Source organism: Anolis sagrei, chromosome 2 (assembly GCF_037176765.1).
Source record: "Anolis sagrei isolate rAnoSag1 chromosome 2, rAnoSag1.mat, whole genome shotgun sequence".
NCBI classification, from domain to species: domain Eukaryota; kingdom Metazoa; phylum Chordata; class Lepidosauria; order Squamata; family Dactyloidae; genus Anolis; species Anolis sagrei.
Genome location: NC_090022.1, coordinates 156,324,946 through 156,348,529, shown reverse-complemented (window position 1 = coordinate 156,348,529; position 23,584 = coordinate 156,324,946). Strand labels below are relative to the sequence as shown.

The window sequence follows — 23,584 nt, the reverse complement described above, 5'->3', positions numbered from 1 at the left end:
AAAATATGCAGACCATAAATGGAGACTATCATTCTTCGTTTCTATTCTGCATAGCTTGTGGGGTACATAACTGTCAGAATGACGGACAAATTCATTAGTAGAGAAAGCAACCAATTAAAGATTTGCTTTGCCAAACAATTGTTAACTTTTCTTAATTACTTCATTATTAGGCAGATTTTTGTTTCATTTTTTAAAATAAAAATCTTAATTTAACCAAAGCACAAGGACTTTAGTGGATCTATAAAAACGGGGTGTGGACAAGTTTTTATTCCACATGAGCTATAAAGATATAAATGGGAAAATTTCTGTATGAAAGCTGGATTGAATCAAGAAAGGGATCTAATCTTTTCTGACTTGAATCTTCAATTAGAAGGAAGATGACAGTAGAGCACAGGTGGGATGGAGGCTCCCACAATACAGCTATTTTGAAAAGGAAACTTAATCAGGGGTTCTGCGAAAGTGTCACTCTATGTTTGGTGAAGTGTTCTTCTCAATCAGTGTTTCTCAAACTCAGTACCTCCAGGTGTTTTGGACTTCAGCTCCCACAAATCCCAGGCAGTTTATCAGCTGTTAGGAATTGTGAGAGCTGATGTCTTAAACACCTGGAGGAGCAGAGTTTGAGAAAAACTGCTTTAAATTGTATCTAAAAACATCCACAAAAAGTATTCTTCTTTCTGTTAGAAATTGGGTTAATTAACTGACATAAACTGAGGTCTGTCTTTTAGAATATATGTTCTGCACAGAAGAATGCAATATACAACAGTGATGGAAATATTACCTAATGTAATTAGAGAAGAAGTAAACATAAAAGGACTAGGAACCAAAGAAAAGTACAGCATACATTTATTTGCAGATGACACTCTTTTAATGGTTGAAAACCCAATACAACAGTGGGGAAAAAATGGAAGCTCATGAAGTCTGCAAGAATAACAGACTTACAAGTTAACTGGAACAAGTAAAAATGTTATTATCTAATTATTAGGAAGAAGAGGAAATAAATTAAAGCAGGGAAAAACTCTGAATATTCAAAAATGGAAAAAATATGGAATATGTACATATTAAAAATATGTCTATAAGAATTAAACAAAACGATTATAAAATAATATGGAGATGGTATTTAACACCAGTTAGATTAAATTACATATATGGGAAATATTCAAATCAATGCTGGAGAGGATGCCAAGAAATAGACTCATATATCCATATGTAGTGTTCTTGTAAATTCATACAAAAATGTTGGGCATTAGTATTTAAGGAAATAAAAATCAAACTAAAGAATATACCAGAAACTCCTATATAGAAGTTTATGTATTTATATTATAAGCAACGATCAAGAAAAAAGTCTACATTGCAGAATGCAAAATAGTTACATAGTATCTTTGTTGATTTTATTAGTTGTAAACAACTTATATGTCAGTGCAGTAGTGGCCCTTTAGCTCTATACAGTAAAAAAAAAAAATCCTTTGTTACACCGTACTTCCTCTATGTAAATACTGTTACAGTAAGTTGTAGCAGGACCAAGTATGTGTTGAAGAAAAACCTTATGAAGGTAATTATTATGTGCAGCTGGAAATGTAGGTCAACCAGCAATCTTGGATCACGGTTTATGTTTTGCTTTTTCATTTGATTTAAGATGAAGATGCCTTATTTTGTGTTACTTACAAAGACTATGTAAGTTTCTTGCACTGTTTGTTTTTTGTATGCAACATTGCACGTTTGTCTTTCATCTCTGCTATTAAGGCTAAAGATTTTTCTGTTCACCTTTACTCTTGTCTGTGTGTCTTGTGCATGTGACGTGGCTAAGATCAGTTTGCTGCGCAACAAATACTATTTAAATATGTTTTCTTGTATATGTTTCTGTTTATTATGTTTGTACTTTGTTCTCTTGAATAAAACAAAAACAAGCAGAAAACCTTATAACTATCCCTAAATTTACTATCTACATTTCATTTCTTCCAAATGAAAATCACTGATTTCCAAATGTATAAATCAAAGTCATGCTAGTTTAATCTGATTGAAATTGAGAGCTGGCATCTCTGAGTTTTATAGTGGTTTTTTTTTCTCATGAAAATAACACACTGAAATACATTTCAACTCTTTTATAGTTACGAAGTGTACTAAAGACTTTTTAGTTTTGACAACATGCACTATTTGGGTTAGAGTTCAGAAAAAAATACTGCATGCAAGTAATTCATCTTGACTTGTTTGTGTTTTAGCTGCATAATGATGTGTGCCGAAGAATACTTATGCTTTAAATGGATTTTTTTGCTGTCATAATTGTTTAGAAGATTGCTTTATTCTACCCAACCAATTGCTATGAGCTAGTAGCACAGCAACAAAAGACATTCTTTAGTTTGATAAGAAACCTTATGTGGAGAAAACAGAATATTCTTTTTCTTTATAGTTTACTCTGAATGTGTTTCGTGAAACACCATATTAAAATATGATTTATATAAAGCAACACAGGAAATGTCTTATGCCACTACAATGTGATGAACATGAGGTCGGTATAATCAGATACACTTTCAAATTCTCAACAAACAGTCCCTAAAAGCTTTGTTCCATTTCATTTAAAAGCTTCACATATTTAATTCCACTGATATATAATTTATGGGACCCTGTTTCTTTGTCACATATATTAACCCCTTCAATACTACAAATTCTGAAACAAAATTTATTTTCACAAAATTACTCCAACAATCAATACCCAATAACATACTTGCACTTCCATCACATCAATCCAGAATACAATATAAGAATTTACTCAAATGTATGGTACGTAATATCAAATGCCCCTTGGTGATGGGATTCCATGGTGATGGGATTGTGTGCTCTCGTTAGTAGCGATGTTATAGGTAGGATCTCCCTCATCACACAGGCTTTTGCTGAGGAACCAGGCAAAATATTTCAAAGAGCAACTTGGAAGCAGCAATATTAGTAGTTGTGTATCTTTCTGTTTGTAAGATAGTGGCAGAGGATCTCTCAGAGAGCACAGTTGAAGCATCGTAACTAATATTGTTAGTACTGCATAGAAGGAAGCAGTAGAAAACAATTTCTGAATGTGTTTTCCCATGAAAATACTATGGTGGGACAATTCAAAATGAGATTTGCAGGTTGGAAGATGCTCATAGGTGACTGGGAAAGAGCAGAAGACAACTTCAAGTTATGCTATGATTAATAATACAACTGAACTCAAGCCAAACAGATGTTCCGCTTTTGCTCAGAAGTAAAATGAAAGTCTGAAGTAGGAACATGGAATGTGAGCAGCATGAATCATGGAAGGTTAACCTTGGAAAACAAGAAATGAGATGTATAAATATCGCAGTATTTGGGGTGAGCAGCCTAAAGTGGACAGAAAAAGGACATTTTCAGTGTTTTACTCAGGAATGAATATCTAAGAAGTGATGTGGTGGCATTAATAGTGAGAAGAAATGAAGCAAAAGCAGTTAGAGGATGTGGCAAAGCAGTCAGTGGATACAATACAGAGCCTGACTGAATAGTATCAAGGAAAATCTATCAATATAATTGTCATCCAAGATGATGATGATGAGGAGGATAATAATAATGGCTGGAGGCAGGGTACAACAAATTCAAAAACATGAACACAAAATAAATACAATAAATAATATAGTTAAAATATAAAAACTTCTGGCAGATCATACTACAGTTGTGGGGTGGCCAATGAAAAGGTCCTCTGAGTTACTGCACCAAACACAGTGACAGAATTGGCATATAGTAGCAATAGAATGTAAAACAAAACTCAAGATTGAAAGTTGACTGGATAGGCCTGCCAGAAGAGATGGGTCTTCAATTGTGTTTTAAATTCTGACTCCTCGTTTAGTTGTTGGAGCTCTTCTGGCAGGTAATTCTACAGCTGTGGGGTGGCTGATAAGGAGGTCCTTTGAGTGCCGGCTTTTATGCGCATATGGTAGGATACAAAAATTATACTAAAATAAAGAACTGGAAGAATTAATAGGGTAAAAGTAGAGCTGAATAAAAAGCAATTTTAACCCAGAAAATATATGGTAAGGGCAGCATTAATGAATGGGCTGATATCATAAAATATATGATAGAAACTGCCCAAGCAACTATAGCTCTGTGTTGGAAAGAGCATAGAAAATGGGAATTAAAAATGGTTTGAATATTTAGCAGATTTCATGCTCCAGGATTACACTTTCAAAGGAGAATTAAATACACAACAGGCTGTTTCAAGAAGAATTGGGAATAGAAATGGGGAATTTTGATAGCTAGAGTAAAAGGAAAAAGAAAATATAAAGCATTGATCAATTAAAATAACACTTGAATTGAGGACATTTCAAATTGAGAGAAAATGTAGGTGAAATATCATTATTTGTTTGTTCTGTTTAACCTTGCGGAATTGTTATTGAAATTTGTATCATTCTACTTGTGTTTACAGTAATAAGCGTCCTAAAGGGCAGAATGTGTTGGAGATGGCGATCCTGTAGGTAACCTGGACCCAAACCATATAGGGCTTTGAAAGTCAAAACCAGCACTCCAGCTACAGAGGTGGAAAAGGAGGAAACTCAAAGATTCTGTGTTGGAGCTGGGGAAGAAACTAATCACACACCATAATGGGCCATTGGCCTAGGATTAAGAAATAAAGCGGGAGAATTACTGATTTTAGTGAGATCAAAAATGTGTTCACTGCAAACACATTCTTCAGGCAGGCAAAGAGACATCTATACATATAGATGTTGTCATAAGGTCAATAAAGAAATTGAATAGACTATATAATTAGAAGCAGAAGATACTCTATCCTCTCTGCAAAAACAAAACCAGGAGCAGATTGTGGCATTGACCATGAACAGTTAAGAATTTGAATAAAGCTAAAGAAGAACACTGAACCAACTACTGTACCAAAACACACCCTAAAGAACATCCCTGTAGAATTTAAAGATAATGTAAAAATAGATTTGTACTATTAAGGATAATTGATCAGAAGAACTCTGGACTGAAGCCAAGGACATTGTGAGGGAAGAATGCAAAAGACACTATCTGCAGCCAAAAAGAGTAGAGTGTTACTTATGGGTTATATGTTGATATATTGCTGTATTCACGAGTTGTTCTGTCTGTAATTATAAATTAACTTTATTTTAGTCTGTTGACTATATATTACACTGCATCAAAAGGAAAAAGTTTTGTTCTGTTTTAAAGTATGAAATGGTTTGCTACCAAATAGCCAACATTTATATGAAACACAAATGGGATGTATCGAATTTAATTAATGAATTAAAATGGGGCTAAAATATAAAAATAATGGAGGTCAGAAAGGCTAAAATGTGTAAGAGTTTTATCTTGTAAGAAACAATAAAAATAATAAAAATGTTATGTTATATTTGTAGCAAAAGAATAAAAAATCAATGACATTGCAGCCAGCCTGACTTTCTTGAGAAGGAGGTCCACAATCCAGGTACTATTACATTGGTGTTGCTGTCTGCCTTCAAGCCATCTCTGAACTATGGCAACCCTAAGGTGAACCTATCACACGATATTTTTGGCAGGATTTGTTTGGAGACAACTTGCCCTTAACTTTCTCTGAGGCAGAATGGATTTCTATGGCTAAGTAAGCAGAAATTTGAATCCTGGTCTCCAACATTGAAACCACTACATCAGGGGTCCTCAAACTAAGGCCCGGGGGCCGAATGCGGCCCTCCAAGGTCATTTACCCAGCCCTCGCTTAGGGTCAACCTAACTCGGAAATGACTCGAAAGCACACAACAACAACAACAACAACAACAATCCTATCTCATCAGCCAAAAGCAGGCCCAAACTTCCCATTGAAATACTAATAAATTTATATTCATTTTAATTTTTGTATTGTTTTAAAGTGGTTTTTGCACTACGAATCTATGTGCAGTGTGCATAGGAATTCATTCATGTTTTTTTTTTCAAATTATAATCCAGCCCTCCAACAGTTTAAGGGATTGTGACCTGGCCCTCTGTTTAAAAAGTTTGTGGACCCCTGCACTACATCTACTGTCTTTTTGTTGTTACATCAGCAACAAACTAATCCTTAAATAAATTTGGAAAAGGAAAGACAAAAAGGCAAATGCCGCCTGACATGTACATAAACTAAGTTGTAAAGTCAATTGACTATATGCTGTTGTGACTCAATTGACAATGCTGGTCACATATCTCATGCAATCACTTAATTTTAGTCAATCACTTTATTTTATACCCTTACTTTTATACCCTTTAGGTTGAGAGAAGACAACCTTCAAGAAAAACACAAATAAAATCACATGTGGCTTACAATATACTGTACAAAATATTAAGATTAAAATAATGTTAAAATGTCTAGAATTCTAACTATGTAAAACAATAATGTAAAACAATAGAAAAAAAACTTTATTGTGGTGTGCTTTCAAATTGTTTCTAAATTATGGAGAACCTAAGGCAAAGCTAACATGGATTTTTCTGCCAAGATTATGTGATTTATCCAAGGTCACCCAGTGAGCAGGGATTCAAACCAACAGTGCTAAATAAAAAGCTATATATATACAGAACAATATATAAGTAAATCAAATTGCCCAAAACCTGCTGAAACTGCTTATGAAAGGACTGGAAGGAATGCCTCCTTACAAAGTTGGATCCAGTGCCTGGGAACAGTCACAGGGGGGACCCATGGCCACAATCTTCCCCTATAGTTTTTTTCCCATCCCTCTATTTTAAAAACAACAACAACAATAACAAGAAGTTATTCGAAAAGCAGCACTTCCTCTCATACAATCTAACTAGGTTTACAGAAAAACAAATATATTAAAGGATTTATATGATTATTGTACAATTCTAACAAACGATTGCCTAGATAAGAAAATTAAGGAAAACTGTCTAGTTACCAGCTGTGACAAAAAAGGAAGTTAGAAAGGAATTATTTTTATTTATTTATTTTACTGTTTTATATCCCACCTACTCTCACTCATTGAGAGATTCAACATAACCCACATCATATTCAAAATACATATCAATAAATACATATAAAATGAATATAACTAATCTAAAAATAATAATACAGGATAAGACAACTGTAAATTGTCAGTGAAAATTCAGAGTGTTCCATACCAGGAATTTTAGCCAAGATTGAGGTAGCAAGCTCTTCAACAATCTCATCATTGCTTTTTCCAGTTCCTTGGGTTGTTGATCGTGGTTGTACATCAAGAATTGTATTGATTAAGGTATTTGTTTCCTTACGCTTTAATGAAAACATGAGAAAATATCTTGTAGAATATATTAAGGTTAAGGTGTTAATTTTGAACACAACTTATTTATATTTCAGTCATTTACATCCCTGCTAAACTTTCATCTGTATGTTTCATTCTCTCTTTAAAATATAAACTTGCTAGCTTCATTTTGTATGAAACTGTTCTTCACCAGAAACTGTTCTCTGTGAGCAATCATTATAAAGTACAATGGCACTTAATTTTATTGACCTCAACATTCTGTACGATCTATAAAGCATATACGTAATATATTCTTGACTCTTGACTACCATTTCCATTTTTATCTCAAAAAGTTAAAACTGTGTGAAAGTAGTTTTTAACCTCCTCATCAATCTGTAGAAAGCTAACAATCACTTGGAAGAAACAGGCAATTGCTCCTATATATTTCAAAGTTGATCCACTGAACCTCCTAGAATGCATTATCATAGCTATAGTGACAAGAATTTGAATGAACATTTAACGATTTAAAATAATTATCTTACTGTTGGAAGAGATAATATCTGTTCTATAGTCCTCAAGGGCCATGGCTGATTATAGATTGTGTACTTGGTGTTCTAAGAAGTTGAACAGAAGTGGTTGGCATGAAAGGGGGAAAATTATTCTTTTCCTTGCTCTGAAAACCCCTCCATCTAAGATCTAATTTGAAAAAGAGTACTCTTCAGCTGCAGTAAACTTGTCTGATATGGATGTAGGAGGTCCTATAAGACCCCGAACAACTGAGAGTTAAAGGCATGCAACACTGAAAATGTCAAAGATGTTGATTGGAATTATGGAGCAGAATGAACTGAAGAATTCTAACAAAACATTATTCGGCAGCTGATCAAGAGGTGAAAAACCTATTTATGTGAGTTGTAGACACAATGAAGGAAAACAATTAACCCTGTGTGGTTATCGAACCTTTACTCCTGGTGATCTGCGAGTGCAATGGAAGCTACTTATGAATAACTAGCATTGAAACACTGAAACCCTGATCTCGAACTATCTGGTACAAGGCCATGGCTGCCTTCAGATGGTCATTCCTGGCTTCAGACATTACATTGGCTCTTTCCAGTTGCTGTTGCAAAAATTTCCTTCAGTGATATCCTTTTTCAAGAAGGAAGAGAAGGACCACACTGAAGGAAATTTCTGCAGCAGCTGTGACAGGTCAGGCCACCGCAGGCAGCTTGACTTCTTTGCCCTCCTCCTCTTCTTCATTTCCTTTCCTGCCAACAGCCTGATATTCCCCTTAGACACCTTGGCACCATAACAACTCTGTCTCACTCTCAGGCTGCATCCACTGAACCTCTGTGACTTCTACTCTTCTCCACGTCATCCCCCCACCTCCTTCAATACTGAAGGAGATTTTAGCTGCAGCGGCAATACACCCATCTCTCTACTTGAGGTGGAGCGTGAAGACTGGCCAAGGCAAGCTTGGAATGAGGAGGGGGCATCAAGGGTGCCAACACAGCAAAGACAGTAATGGGGTGAGAGAAAGAGGAAGACAGGATGCTTGTAGGCCTGTCCCTGCACAGTCTCCCAAATCAAAGGCCTTTTCTAGGATTATACTTAGTGCTAGTGGTGCAAGTAACTATTCTTCATCCTGAGGATGGATAAGACCTAGGTCACCACCGCTGCTTCTTTTGCCTGTTGCTTGTAAAACCTCGGAAGTATAATCAGAAGAGAGAGTTCCATGAAGCAAGTGAACAGGAAGAGAAGGAGAAGAAGGGCAGAAGTGCCCCCTAGGAAGCAGATCTTGCTGCCACTGCCATTGTTGCAGTGCTATCACCACCACCATTTATCACAACCACCAATTCCACCAAGGGTACAATGCCAGCACAGATGGCATTAACCACTTGTTGTGGAAGGAACTGTCTTATAAGTGCTGCTCAAACTAATTAAGCAGAAACTACACCTAGTTAAGCAACAACAATAAAATCAAAGGAAATTAAACCTGCAAAAGTCAAGGGCTAACAGTATACTTGCAGTGCACCAGTCTGACTTAACGTTCATTTATTTAACACCATTAAAATGGAATTCATAATAGAAAGCACTGGTTTAATGCAAACAAGAATCTCCATATTGAAACTGAAATGTGACAGGAGGAAGACATGACCATGGCACTTACCTATGGGTTCATAACCCATTGTTTATTGAAACCTTGGATGACATCTCAATGCAGCCCAGGAATATTGGGTACAGCTAGTAACATGACCAAGTTCACATAGTTTTGGTTTCAAATTGAGTTCTTATGTAAACTTACACCAATGAAAATATTAACTACACATATTTACCAAAATGACCTTCAATGAAGGATGTTTTAAAAACTGTTTTTCAGGGGGACATTTTTTTTCAGGGAAATGGCACAGCAATACAAATTTTGCTTAGTTATGGACAGGTTGTCAACAAAATTTTATTCATCATTTGATTAGAATCTAAAAGCTTTATTAGAACATAAACATCTAATGAAACTTCTGATGATAATGACAGGCAAGCATTTTGTTGTTGTTGTTCATTCGTTCAGTCGTCTCCGACTCTTCGTGACCTCATGGACCAGCCCACGCCAGAGCTCCCTGTCGGCCGTTACCACCCCCAGCTCCTTCAAGGTCAGTCCAGTCACTTCAAGGATGCCATCCATCCATCTTGCCCTTGGTCGGCCCCTCTTCCTTTTGCCTTCCACTTTCCCCAGCATAATTGTCTTCTCTAGGCTTTCCTGTCTCCTCATGATGTGGCCAAAGTACTTCAACTTTGTCTCTAGTATCCTTCCCTCCAGTGAGCAGTCGGGCTTTATTTCCTGGAGGATGGACTGGTTGGATCTTCTCGCAGTCCAAGGCACTCTCAGAACTTTCCTCCAACACCACAGCTCAAAAGCATCGATCTTCCTTCGCTCAGCCTTCCCTAAGGTCCAGCTCTCACATCCGTAGGTGACTACAGGGAATACCATGGCTTTGACTAGGCGGATCTTTGTTGCCAGTCTGATGTCTCTACTCTTCACTATTTTATCGAGACTGGACATTGCTCTCCTCCCAAGAAGTAAGCGTCTTCTGATTTCCTGGCTACAGTCTGGCAAGCATAGGATACTTAAAAAACAAAACAGCTTAAAAGATCTATTCTCTTTATACGTATGTGGGGTTGAATATATCTTCAGCAAACAAGAGCAGACTGCTTAGCAATCAGTGCTTGCTATTTCAGTTCAACAGATTACAATTATATCAAATTCCCTCTTCAATGATAAACTATGAAATATTTATCTTAATTATGTTAAAATATATGTAAAGTGTATTCACAAACCTGAAATGATAAATTGGCATTCTCGTGCATTCCAAATATTTCTGGATCATCAATCAAAGGAAGGTTTTCTATATAGTCTTTGAAATCTTGCAGGCTATCAGCCACTGGAGCAAAATAGATACCTGTTATATCAAAAGACAAATGAAGCAATGTTTTTTACTGAAATAAAAAATGGCAGTGTTTTACTGTATATGTGTTTCACTTAATTAGTACTTATCCACAGATCCAAAAACAACAGCAAACTTGGTAATCAATATATGTGTTATTATCTGGTCCCAGAACCAACATAATACTAAACAGCAAATGATGGTTTTTCAACAATGTGTCCCCCTCTGTTATAAAAACAGTGAGTGATATGTATGTGGGAGATTAAGACAGCTTGAAGTGACAACAGCACAAATGTCAGCCTAAGGATCTATATTAGCAATTATATGTCTTGATTTTTTATAAGAATAAAAACTTTTGACACAAATGAAATTATTCTTTGTTTTCTGAAAAAAAAAATCCCCACAATAGAGTATTTTTTGCCTTAGGAAACAGAGTAGAAGATACAGTTGAATAAAACAGTGCTTAAACAGAAAAAACCTCATTGGAAACAAAAGGAATTGAACTGACCTAGAACTTAGAATCAAAGAGTTGGAAGAGACCTCATGGCCATCCAGTCCAACCCCCTGCCAAGAAGCAGGAAAATTGCATTCAAAGCATCCCCAACAGATGGCCATCCAACTTGATAGAGCATCAGGCACACTGAACAATACAAACAGCAGGAGGGATCAAAATGGCAAACAAAAGTACCTTAAAACTATTTACTATAGGGTTAAAATGGGGAAAGAAGAACTCCAACTGGCAGCTAAAATGAGACACCTTATAAGTGAACTCATGAGAGCACTTCACTGGTGGGGTACCTTCATTGAAAGGACCACCATGCCTGTTGCAGAGCTCCCCTCATATGTGATCTTTGTACCCCCTCCTAGGCCTGCTAGTAAGATAATTTTACAGTGAATAAGTAATTCTAAGATAAACCCACATTTGTATTTATTCTTTGGGGCATGTTGACTCTTAATTTCCAAGTATTGACAATACAGCTACCAGTCTGGCAAGGAGAAGGAAAACAAAAAAATCTGCAGCGGCTGATGAGAAGTATTTCCTGTTTAAAAGTAATACGAAATGGTTGTTTTTGACAGTGCCATCAAATCACCTTCCCAGCTCCCTTGGCACCCCCTAACCAAGAAATATAATAAAGTCAGGCAAGGACTCTGGTTTTAAAGTAGTGCATATGCAGGTAAAAGGTTGCTGGCACTTGTTTCAAATGGAAAACCTCCTAAGATGTATATATGGAGCAGCTGCTGTTTGTTGCCATCTCAACCTACCCACATTTCTCTCTGATTTGGCCTTGTCTGAATTAGTTTTGGTGCAATCAATAAAATTACCAGTAAAGGGAATGTGTGACTGTCTGACATCTGATAACAAGAACAGCTTCTGTGAAAGACAGTAATGTATAAATGCCTCCTGAATCAACAAGTAGACAAGAATACTATTCACTTAGCTAAGAACTGGTTTCCCAAGAGAGAACATGAAAAGACACTTATTTCTCCTGGCAGAAAGTAAATGTACCAGACAGAGAGTGTAAGAGCCAAACATGTTTCCATTTCCCAGGCAAGGAAAAGAATATTACAAAGAGCCTGGGAGTGTACTGATTCACCTGAGCAAGTTGCTGGCAAGATTACTAAGAAAGAAGGTGAGTTAGGAAGGTGAGAATAATATGCCAAGGCCTAGAAACCATAATGCATAATGACAACATGTGGCACAATTTGGGCTGAGTCACACTTTTTTCATATTGTAAATGGATGTGGCATGAACACATGAGGCTCTATGTCAAGAATGGCAAATATGTGGCCCTTCAAATATTGTTGAAATCTTATTAATATCCTAGAATCATTGAATAATAAAATTGGAAGAGACCAGCCTCAGCAAGTTTGGCCAAGGGTAAGTTTCAATAGCAGAAATAGTTCATCCCTACCCGGAGGGACAGAGGTTTCACCATCCCTGCCCTATTGCAGATTGATATTTGCTGAGTTGCCAGATAATGACTAGCAGCAGTCTAAGAAACATCACCTGAGTATGTCTTAGGAAAATAAGGAAAAACTTGGCTGAAAGGCAAACTAGAGTTATGAACAGGCAAACCTATCAATGGGTCTTTAAAATGCCCAAATAGATTCTAGGCTGGAACGGTCAGAAAGAAAGAGCACAAGGACTCATGTTCCTATTTTAATATTTATATCAGAGGGCTTATCTATACATAGCATGGGAGTTAATAAAAGCCAAAGCCGCTGCATTAAACTTTTATTCCAGGCATGGTTTATGAGGATAGAGATTCCTGGGCTAGTTGATGTAGAGCAGGCACCTTCTCATTTTTAAGACAATGAGGGAATATATGACTTTGCCCACACTTTCGATGTTCATGATATTATTGTGTTTCCTGTACCTTTTCAGCATATAGTGGAATAGGAATAGGCAATACAATGTCTAGGAATATTGTTTCAATCTGAAAGTCACAGTGGATGTGGCAGTTTAGATCGATAATGTGATCCCTCCATCTGAAAACAAGCCAATATGTTTGGCTTGATTGAGGGGAGTAGTAAAGCATTTCATTTCCCTTTCCTTTGAGATGAGAGATTCCATCAACAAATACAAACATGCATAAAATGAACCCAACACAAGAGATTAAAACAGCATTCACAAGATAATAGGAAAGGATAAAACAAGTTGTCCATCAGTTCTTGTTTCCAGATGGTCTGGAATGATTTCATAAACTTCGTTGTGCATTTCCTAACTGGCTGCATTTGCTTTTATTTGGGGTGCCCCACTTTTACATACACACCTGCCCTCAATGTTTGTGACTTTTTTGGGCTTCTGTGTATGTTATGGAACCAGGATATTATCCTGTAGTTTACAGAAGACTGGTAGCTTCTGGTTATTGATGGCACACACTTGCAAAAGCAAAGAAGCAATTTAAAAGCACAAAATCAATACCTCACCATTAACAGCAAATGGACCATGGATATAAAGCACTTGAGACGTTCTTTTCATAATGAATGCACAGGCACAAAGTGTAAATAAAAATGCAACAAAAATGTAACAAACACAACAATGGATGTACTATTGTCTATTTTGGAGATAGCTGAAATATACTTTTTGCCATCATGTGCTTTCTCATGGAAAAAAAATACCCAGTATGGGTCATTTTAAAATAATTGCCTCCTCTTTCCAGCAAAAATTATTTGCAATAATAATAATAATAATAATAATAATAGGCCAGAAAAGAATTTTCTATCTCTAAATTCCACTGGGATGTTATTTTTTAGCTTTACTCTAATTTTTAATATTAGCAGTTCATGGTCCGTGCCATATTCTGCTCCTGGACTATTTTTTTGCAGAGAGAATGGTGCCTCTCCATTTTCTCTTTGTAATAATTGATTTCTATACTGGCCACTAGGCAATGTCCATGTATACAGTTGTTGATCTGACCAGAAAATGTGTTTGCAGTGAACAAACTGTTGGCCTCACAAAATTCAGTTGCTCTCCTGTAGTTCTTAGTGTGATCCTAGGTCAAATTGTCCAATATCTTTTGCTCTTATCTATGACTATCAACATATCATTTGGGGGTATGTAATACATTTTCCCCTTGATTCCACCACTAAATCTTTTCCCATTCTCCTTCTTTATTTTATAGGTGGGATATAATCTTGGATTACAGCTGCAGTGTCCTGACATATTTTAAATATGAAATCTTAAAATGCAGGGTAGCTAATGACCCTAAGAGACACTAGATAGAATACTTAGAATCTGGATTTAATCTGACCAATATGGTCATATGGAAGGCTCTACAATATGAGCACTGGATAAAGTGTGCATGTGTATATGTGCATCAGGCATGTAGCCGGGGGGGGGGGGTCGAGGGGCTTCAGCCCCCCCCCCCCCGAAATTCTCAAGGTGGTCCACGAGAAGGTGCATTATTTAAACTGTTATGTTTATTCATATCATGATCTGATCACCATACTCAATATATCTCATATGCATGAGGGTATTGGGGTAACAATACAAAAGGTTTGCTAGGGTAGACCCTCTTTCATTCAGATTCAGCCTCCCCCCCCGAATCAAACTCAGCCCCCCCCCCTAATCAAAATCCTGGCTACAGGCCTGGTGTGCATTTAAGTTGTCTGTCAATTTGTCTGTCAGTTAATTTCAAAGGATATTCTTATACAAAGAATAATAAGAGGTGGTTTTTCCAGCTCCTTCTTCATAAATATAGCTGATAGTACCTAACATTTATTGGCAGATTCATGTTCAAATACTAACCAAAACCGACCCTTCTGATCTTCTAATATATGCAATCCATACCCCGCTCCACAAAATACTATAATATTCCCCATAATCGCCGTTATGCAGAAAGAAAAGAAGAAGAAGAAAAAATAACTCCTCTTTGAGGATTACAGAAAAGAAAAAAACAAAGGAGAGGGGGAAAGGAATCTACAGTCCCTTTAACTGATTCTTATTGTAGAATGAAAGTCCATGTAGGTATTTATTTACTTACTTACTTACTTACTACATTGATATGCTGCCCTTCTCACCCCGAAGGGGACTCAGAGCGGCTTACAAGTTATAATTGTTTCTTATTTGTGCGCTATTTTTTTGGACTTCAATCTGATCTTGATCTATGACCGAAATAAATGATTTGATTTGACACAAGGAGTCATTCATCAGGTGTTGCTATGACTGGGCAGTTAATGCATCCGTGGACTGAAATGCATAAGTGCTGGTGCTAAAATATAAACCTATTTTAAAGGAAGCACTAGATTAGTTATCTCCACTCCCCCTTTCCTCTTTTTACTTCTTCTGCTGCAACACATACTAGCACAATTATTTCGTTAAGGAGTTTTGCTTATGTGTGCTTACAGGAAGAAGTGCATCTCCACGCCTCTTTTGACTATCACTGCCGAAGGCTTTCCAATTGCAGTTGAAAGAAAATAAAGTGTAGTGAAGATTCAAGAAAGAAGTCTAAGGGCTCTTGCCCCAAATACACAGTATCACTGCACATATGCTAGTACCAGGCAAATGGGAAAATGTCAGACTCAGAGAAACGAATCTGTGTGTTTTCACAGTGTAAGCAAAGCAATGGGACACACAAATGTTAATCTTCCAATTATTACCGAAGTTTGTCAATCAAAAAGGATATAACATATCCAGTAGGATCCAAAGACTCACAGGGAGTCCAAGCCTAGTAAAAGTTCCTGAAGCTTTATAGTTATGTTGAACTTAAAACTCAAATGATCTGATAAAGACTTTAAAGAGTCCTTGTAAAGCTTATAAAATATGCAGTAATCGCTTCGGAATCTGTAAAGCCTGCAGGCTTCCTAAATCCTTGAACTGGGACATTTCTGTTAAGAACTTTAACATGCAGCTCTAATCGGAAAAGTAACTATATAAAAATAGCACAGTGAAGTAGAATATTATTTTCTTTCAGCTATTTCCAGAGTAGATGTGTCAGTTTGCAAATTATAGCAAACTGAGATAATAGTTGTTGTTTTGTGCCTTCAAGTTGTTTCTGACTTATGGTGACCCTAAGGTGAATTCACCACAGGGTATTTTTGTCAAGGTTTATTCAGGTTTGCCTTTGCTTTCCTCTGAGACTGAGAGAATATGACTACATAGGGATTCGAACACTGCTATCAAGAATAATGGTCAAACATTCAAACCTCTATACCAGAGGTTCCCAACCTTTGGTCCTCCGGGTGTTTTTGATTTCAGCTCTCACAATTCATAACAGCTGGTAAGATGTCTCGAATTTCTGGGAGCTGAAGTCCAAAACACCCAGAGTACCAAAGGTTGTGAACCACTGCATCCAATGGTGGCTCTTGAGATAATTGTATATTCTATAAAGTTGTTCTTGGATGTGCACAGTCCTTTGGGTTATATCACCATATGCTAGTTCCAGAGGCAGAAGCCATGAGACTTTCCCCCCATTGAGAATCCACTGTTTTCTTCTGCTCATTTTTTTTCCAATCCTGTCCTGCCAATTACAAGGTTTTTCAGGAAGTGATTAAGGCAGAGAAGAGAATTCTCCTTCTTATATGCTTTCCTATTAGATTACTGTCAATACCTCACCTAAAAGAACCTGAGTGAAACTCAGAACCCATGGGCCAAATCTGGCCTACCATGTTATTTTATGTGCCCCCCCCCCCCCCCGATGCTGGACAACCTCTCCTGTATCCCTCACCACTAGACATCTGACTAGAGCTGATGAGAGCTGGGATATATAATAACATTTGGAAGGCTTCAGTTTGTTCTGTTTAGTCAAAATAATGGAGTTTGAATTTAGGGCCCTTTCACACAGCCCTATATCCCAAAATATTAAGGCAGAAAATCCCAAATTATCTGGGTGAGAACTCAGATAATCCAGTTCAAATCAGATATTGTGGAATTTTCTGCCTTTATATTCTGGGATATAGGGCTGTGTGGAAGGGCCCTCAGATACAAGGCTTGTGGATATGATGTCTGACTTCAAAATATCCTTTAACCTTTCCCCAATCTCAGAATAACAGTGCTGTTGGGTTGCAATTCCCATTATCCCCAGTCTACATGATGGATAATCAAAAGTGATGGGAGTTGTCATTCAGTAACATCTGAGGACTCAAAGTGGGTCAAAACTAAAGAGCACTGATCACTGTGTATACACACACATACAAGGCTGATCAGGCCCTCGATGAAAATGCATTTGACACCCCTGCCTTAAAGTAACATGGCAAACACAGTTAGGCAAGAATAACATCTTCTCATCTGAGTTTTAACTGACAACAGGAAGATAATCACTAACATTACTTGTTGCTTCTTTCAATAATGAAACTGGTCAAGAATTACAGCCTTATATTAGAAATTTAATTGATATTTCTTTATTGATTTCAATAGGGGTGGAACAGTCTCAGCCATTTTATGTCAGAGTTCTGCAGAGTCTTCCATCACAAAATGGTGATTATTTACATAGAAAATTCTATCAATGTGTGATTTTTGCAACTTGAACTTTCCTTACCTGATATAGAGTATTTATAGTCATCTTCTAAAGTGTCAGGAGCAAAAAACCTCCTCAGGATTGTGCGAAGACATCTCTGATCCCAAGCATCTGTAACTCGCCCTCCGTATGTAATCTCCCCTGCAAAATTGGTTTTGCAGGTTATAATCTCATATTAAACATTTGAAATATAAAATAATTTTAGTTTTATGTTCTCATAGAATCATAGACTTGGAAGAGATTTCATGGGTCATCCAGTCCACTCCCCCTGCCAAGAAGCAGGAAAATCACAGGAAAATATACTTCTCTGGAGTACATATATTTCACATGGTTGAAATTAGGATTAGAAACGAGTAACAAAATGGGATGTTAGAAATGAGCAATAAAATGGTATGCTACCATGCATCCAAACCTGTAAATGACTTCAAAGAAATTATAAAAATACTAGATTAATAAATAAATTACTCATCTGATTACACTACATTATAATGCACAGGTTTCAATGTGCATTGTAAGACAAATCACAAAATATTGTGTTAATACACTATGACAGTGGCTCCCAACCTGTGGTTTGTGGACCACCAGTGGTCCGTAAGAACAAAAATATGGTCCGCGGCCTCACTATTACCACACCGTTGCCTCAAAACTACATGGCAACGAGAGTGACTGGTCTCGCAAAACCCTCTTATAATGCTGAGGCAACGGGGATGTCGGGAGCGGAGAGGCTAACTACCAATGAAATATTACTACTATCACATCAGCTCTAGATTATTAAATATAGCTTTCTGTGGGCAAGCAGATGGCAACTACTAGAAGGCATATGTTCTGTATCAGAAACTAGAGCAATTTTATGAATCAGCACCCCAAATAACCAAACTGAATCTAAAGTTGACCAAAAACTGATTCATAACTCTTTCGTTACTAATGTTGGAGAGTGGTCCCTGGTCAAAAAAAGGTTGGGAACCATTGCATTACGAGGACAACTGAAAGGACATTAAAAACCATGTGGGATTTAAAACTCTATCAGGTCACTTTATCAGTTAAAGATGTTAGAAAAAAATGAGGGGAGAAATAGGATAGACGGAATAATTTTAGCTCAAAGTCATGTAACCTCTATGTTGTACTGAGATGTAATGGGAAGAAGTGGCTGCAGACATCCAAATTTTAACATGCAATTACCGAACACTCATATTTTGACGGCTTGTGTACTGCTTGCGTTATGAATGCTTTATGCATATAATTAGTCAATTTTGTATTTAATAGAGAAACATAGCATATGCAAACAATACATGCCAGATTTGAATCTGGCACAGTGACCCATGTACTAACACGTATTCCCTTGTGTGACTGATTTCTTCTTTGATTGCAGGCATTAAGTGCATAATTTGGGTTTATAAGAAGTTCAACAAAGAAATGATTATATCTGTCAAGGAACTCTAAAGAACTGCATCAAAAAACAAGACAAAGGCAAAATCATACAAGCCTTTTGCTGTTCTAGAATTTCAAGTCCCAATTGCCCTAGTCAAATGGCCAATGATGAAGAATGCTGGGAGTTACAGTCCAATAGTATTTGCAGGACATTATTCACACCCCAATTTAAACCAACCAGCCCCCGGTGGCACAGTGGGTTAAAGCACTGAGCTGCTAAACTTGTTGATCAATAGGTTGTAGGGTTGAATCCGGGGAGCGGCATAAGCTTCTGCTGTCAGCCCCAGCTTCTACCAACCTAGCAGTTCAAAAACATGCAAAATGTGAGTAGATCAATAGATACCACTCCCACGGGAAGGTAACAGTGCTCCATGCACTCATGCTGGCCACATGGCCTTGGAGGTGTCTACGGACAACGCTGGCTCTTCGTCTTAGAAATGGAGATGAGCACCACAATCCAGAGTAGGACACGACTGGACTTAATGTCAGGGGAAAACCTTTACTTAAGTATTTAAATGTACTGTGTCCACACAGGAACTCCAAAGTAAGCTTCTTTAAAAAATACAGACTGCTAACCAAAGAAATAGAGTACATCTGATTTGAATTCTCACAAACACCCCACAAAGGTAAACATTTCAATACCAGTAATCTTTGAAGAGTGACAAATGATTGAACATTTCTTATTTTCAAGTTCCTCTCATTCTTAATTTGAAATTTCTTTATGTAGAAGTACAGAATCCTTTGTGCTAAACTGGTATATTAAAATGAAATCAAATATTTGTTTTCAAAAATAAATATTAATATTTCAAATCTTTTAATCTGTGTGGAAACTTAATTTTTAAAGCAATTTCATTTTTATTATTGAGAGTACAACTGTATTGACTTTATCACATGCTAGAAGGAATACTGGCTGCTAAGCCATACGCCAACCTTCATTTCTAGTTCGAATTTACACATTACGCACTTGCAGGAAGCCAATATGTTTCTGTAAAATAAATCATGCATATGCAGGATCACATATAAGATACTTTATATTGTTGTTGTGTACCTTCAAGTCGTTTTTGACTTCTGGAAACACTAAAGTAAACCTATAACAGAGCCTTCCTGGCAAGTTTTGTTCAGAGAGTTTTTTTCCTTTGCTTTTCTATGAGGTCGACACAGTGAGATTTGCCCAATGACAATAAGTGGGTTTTCTTGACTGAGTGGAGATTCAAAATCTGGACTCCAAAGCCACAGCCCAATGCTCAAAACTATTATATCACACTGGCTCTTGTATCATTACATTGCTTTTATATTGCACCACCAAGGTAAAGGTTTCCTCTTTATATTAAGTCGTCGTGTCTGCCTCTGGAGGGTGGTGCTCATCTCAATTTCTAAACTGAAGAGCTGGCGTTGTCCATAGACACCTTCACGGTCATGTGTCCGGCAAGACTGCATGGAGCGCAATTACCTTCCTGCTGGAGTGGTACCTATTGATCTACTCACATTTGCATGTTTTCAAATTGCTTGGTTGGCAGAAGCTGGGGCTAACAGCCAGAGCTCACCCCACTCTCCAGATTCAAACCACCAACCTTTTGGTCAGCAGGTTCAGCAGGCTCAGGAGTTTAACCTGCTGCACCACTGGGGGTTCCCATTGTGATTTTTGTGATACTGTGGTATTTGTACTGGGATTGTGCCACAATAAAAATCAATTATGTGAGTATTAAGACAATGCCAATTTTTATAGTATTTTTTCATGTCATATTTTAAGGTTCTTAAACCATTTTGTCTTACCATGTCTGGTAAGATTCTATTTTTATATATTCTAGGTCACATGTGCAAGGCCCACAGGCCTAATCTGTCTCGCCAGATCAATTTATTTGGCCCACGAGGGGAAAAGGTAGCCATGCATACTAGAATATGTGCTTGCCACCTCCTCTAGTGGCACATAGGGTCTGTGTGCTCCACAGTGACCTCTACTAGCTTGAATGATTGACAGATTTTAGCAAATTGCATCGCTCTTATATGGATTGGCTCTCTTATTGTCCATGTTAATTGGAGTTGAGGTCATAAAACATCCATAAAGGTTAACTATCCATTAGTCAGCTTCATTCCAAGAGTAGTTAAAGAAAGATTGGCCATCAAGATGCTGGACTACAATTCATATACTACCTATCATTATACATCATGACCAGAGTTGATGGAAGTTGTGATTCAGTCACATCTGGGAGGCTGCTGTTTGTTCTATTTATTCATAGTGTGGGGTATGAATTTAGATACAACAGTTGGAGTCATGATGTCTGACTTTAAAATGTTCTTTAGCGTTTCCTCAACCTCAGTCACATACAATTCTAGAGTTGGAAGAGACCCCAGAGGCCATCCAGTCCTCTCATGCCAGGCTGAAGACACAATCCAATATCTCACAACAGATGGCAATCCATTCTCTGCTTAAAGGTCTTCATAGATGGAGGCTCCAACAGAATCTGAGGCAGCATATTACACTGTTGAACAGCTCTTACTGCCAGAAAGTTCTTCCTAAGGTTAAGGATAAATTGTTTTTTCTGCAATTTTAATCCATGTCTCTGTGACCTAGCCTCCAGAGCTTTCCCCTTCCACAAGTGGCAATTCTAATCATCCCTTGCTTGGGCTATGTCCTCTGTGCTTCAAATGTAGCAGATACAGAGAACATAGCTAGAGGGGGCAAGGAACTTAAAATTTGTCTTAAAATTACAAATGACCTTTTGAAGGGAAATATAAGGCTGATGTGGCCCTTGGTGAAAAAGAGCTTGACAGCCCTGTTCTATGTGATAAGTCTTAAGGTCCCTGTCGTATCATAGGGATAGCGATATCACTGACAACGCAATATGCTGGATTATTATTATTATTATTATTATTATTATTATATTTTTATTTATTTACACCCTGCTTTATGTCCCCAAAGGGGACTCAGAGTGGATTGACATCAAAGCATTAGTATACAATTTAAAAAATACAAACATAAAAACAGAATTAAATACAAACAGCACTAGCAATTCACAGTTAAAATTCATCAAAATATATTCAAAGTTAAAACGTATAGTTTTATAGACTACTATAAAAGATGGTAGTCTTATCAATGCTACCTCTGCCTCCCCCCATGCCAAACATCAGCCTCCTTTCCCCCACCCCAAGAGGTTTCCCTTGCCTGCCTTCCATACTAAAGATAATGGCAGTGATGCAGAAAGGGCTGCAGTGTATCAACAAGTCTGATGTGTCACAACTCAGTTTGTGACACATCAGAGTGAGTTATGCATGTACAACCAGGTAGAACATAGAAATGTCCCAAGGCCACTTTCATCCAACCTTCTATTACTGTACTATTTAAAGATGCTTTTTTGCAGCATCTTAATGGCAGATTCTTTTATCTTTTTCCAAGAGTCTCTTTTAGACATACAGATTTTAAAATGTACTATCAGCATTTGACTGATTGATTTTAAATGGTTATATTGTTTGATGACGTAGGATATTTTGTACACTTTTTTGGAGTAGAAATGAAGAGCAAAAATCTCTAAATAAATAAAGACTGCATCAGTCCTTGCTATTCACTGGCATGGCCAATTCCAGGCTACTGTGAATTTAAAATGTATTATGCAATTCTGGCATAACTGTACAGTCTTCTGAACTAGGATTCTTTTAATTCTGGCTTTTGCAGAATCCCTTCAAATTGAAATTCTTTAGTACTCTCAGTTGGAAAAACTAGACTGCCTCCTGCTCAACATCCCAATAGAAGCAAAGCAAGTCATGCTGAGCTGATATAGTTATCTTTGCACAAAAATGCTTTCTATTTTCAGAGCTACTATGAAATAAGCTGAATGGGTTTTAATAAATTCAGAGTTTGTTTGAACAAAACATCTGACTTGTTTATTTAGAAGAGATGAGCCACTTTTTCATCTTTTTAACAACTGTGATATGAATAATTTAATCCAAACCAGGAGAGTAACAGACATTGAGTAATTATGATGTTTTCCTTGGCAGATTTGTTCAATAATAGAAAAGAAGATAGCAACTAATCTAGAGGCAGTGGTTGACACAAGAAAAGGGAAAAGATATATTGAAAAAGGAAGAAGTAAAATGAAATGGAAGCGGGTAGGCGGGTCTCCCAACACTTGAACATGAACATATTTTTTCATGTAGGTGTTCATTACTTGCCTTGCCTATAAACCTGCACAAACATTATTCTGTTTTTTTTCCATATATCTGAACAAAGAGGAAGGATTCAAATGACAGGTTTTGCCTCTCCAAATACCAAAAATGCCCTACAGTTCCTTGAGGCTCCCAGAGGAAGCTAACCACAGTGAATCAAATAAATAAAGTTCTACCAAGAAAGTAGATTTAGGATACAGCACTATTATCAGATTAAGCATAACTGGTAGGTAGTACCAAGGCAGTGCTAGATATTTCTGAGTGAGACCTGTTGGCTGAAACTCTCTTACTATCATGGTGATGGGCATTGCGATCCTTCAGATGTTGATGGATTCAGTCTTACCCAGCATAGCTAATTGTGAAAGCCGATGAGAGTCACATTCTTCTTGGGGAAACAAAACGGCTTTGTCTTAACAGGCAA

At 37.2% G+C, this 23,584-nt stretch overlaps 1 protein-coding gene across 2 annotated transcripts in view; it reads right to left on the bottom strand.

The window, feature by feature from the left end:
• The window catches only part of DNAH6 (dynein axonemal heavy chain 6), a 185,008-nt gene that overhangs the window by 18,458 nt on the left and 142,966 nt on the right, over positions 1–23,584 (bottom strand). For both annotated transcript variants that reach the window (XM_060763696.2, XM_067463974.1), the window contains 3 exons: positions 17,596–17,715; positions 10,509–10,630; positions 7,084–7,213 (listed from right to left, as the gene is read on the bottom strand). In XM_060763696.2, the coding sequence (XP_060619679.2) occupies positions 7,084–7,213; positions 10,509–10,630; positions 17,596–17,715 (372 nt within the window). The remainder of the gene's footprint in view (positions 1–7,083; positions 7,214–10,508; positions 10,631–17,595; positions 17,716–23,584) is intronic.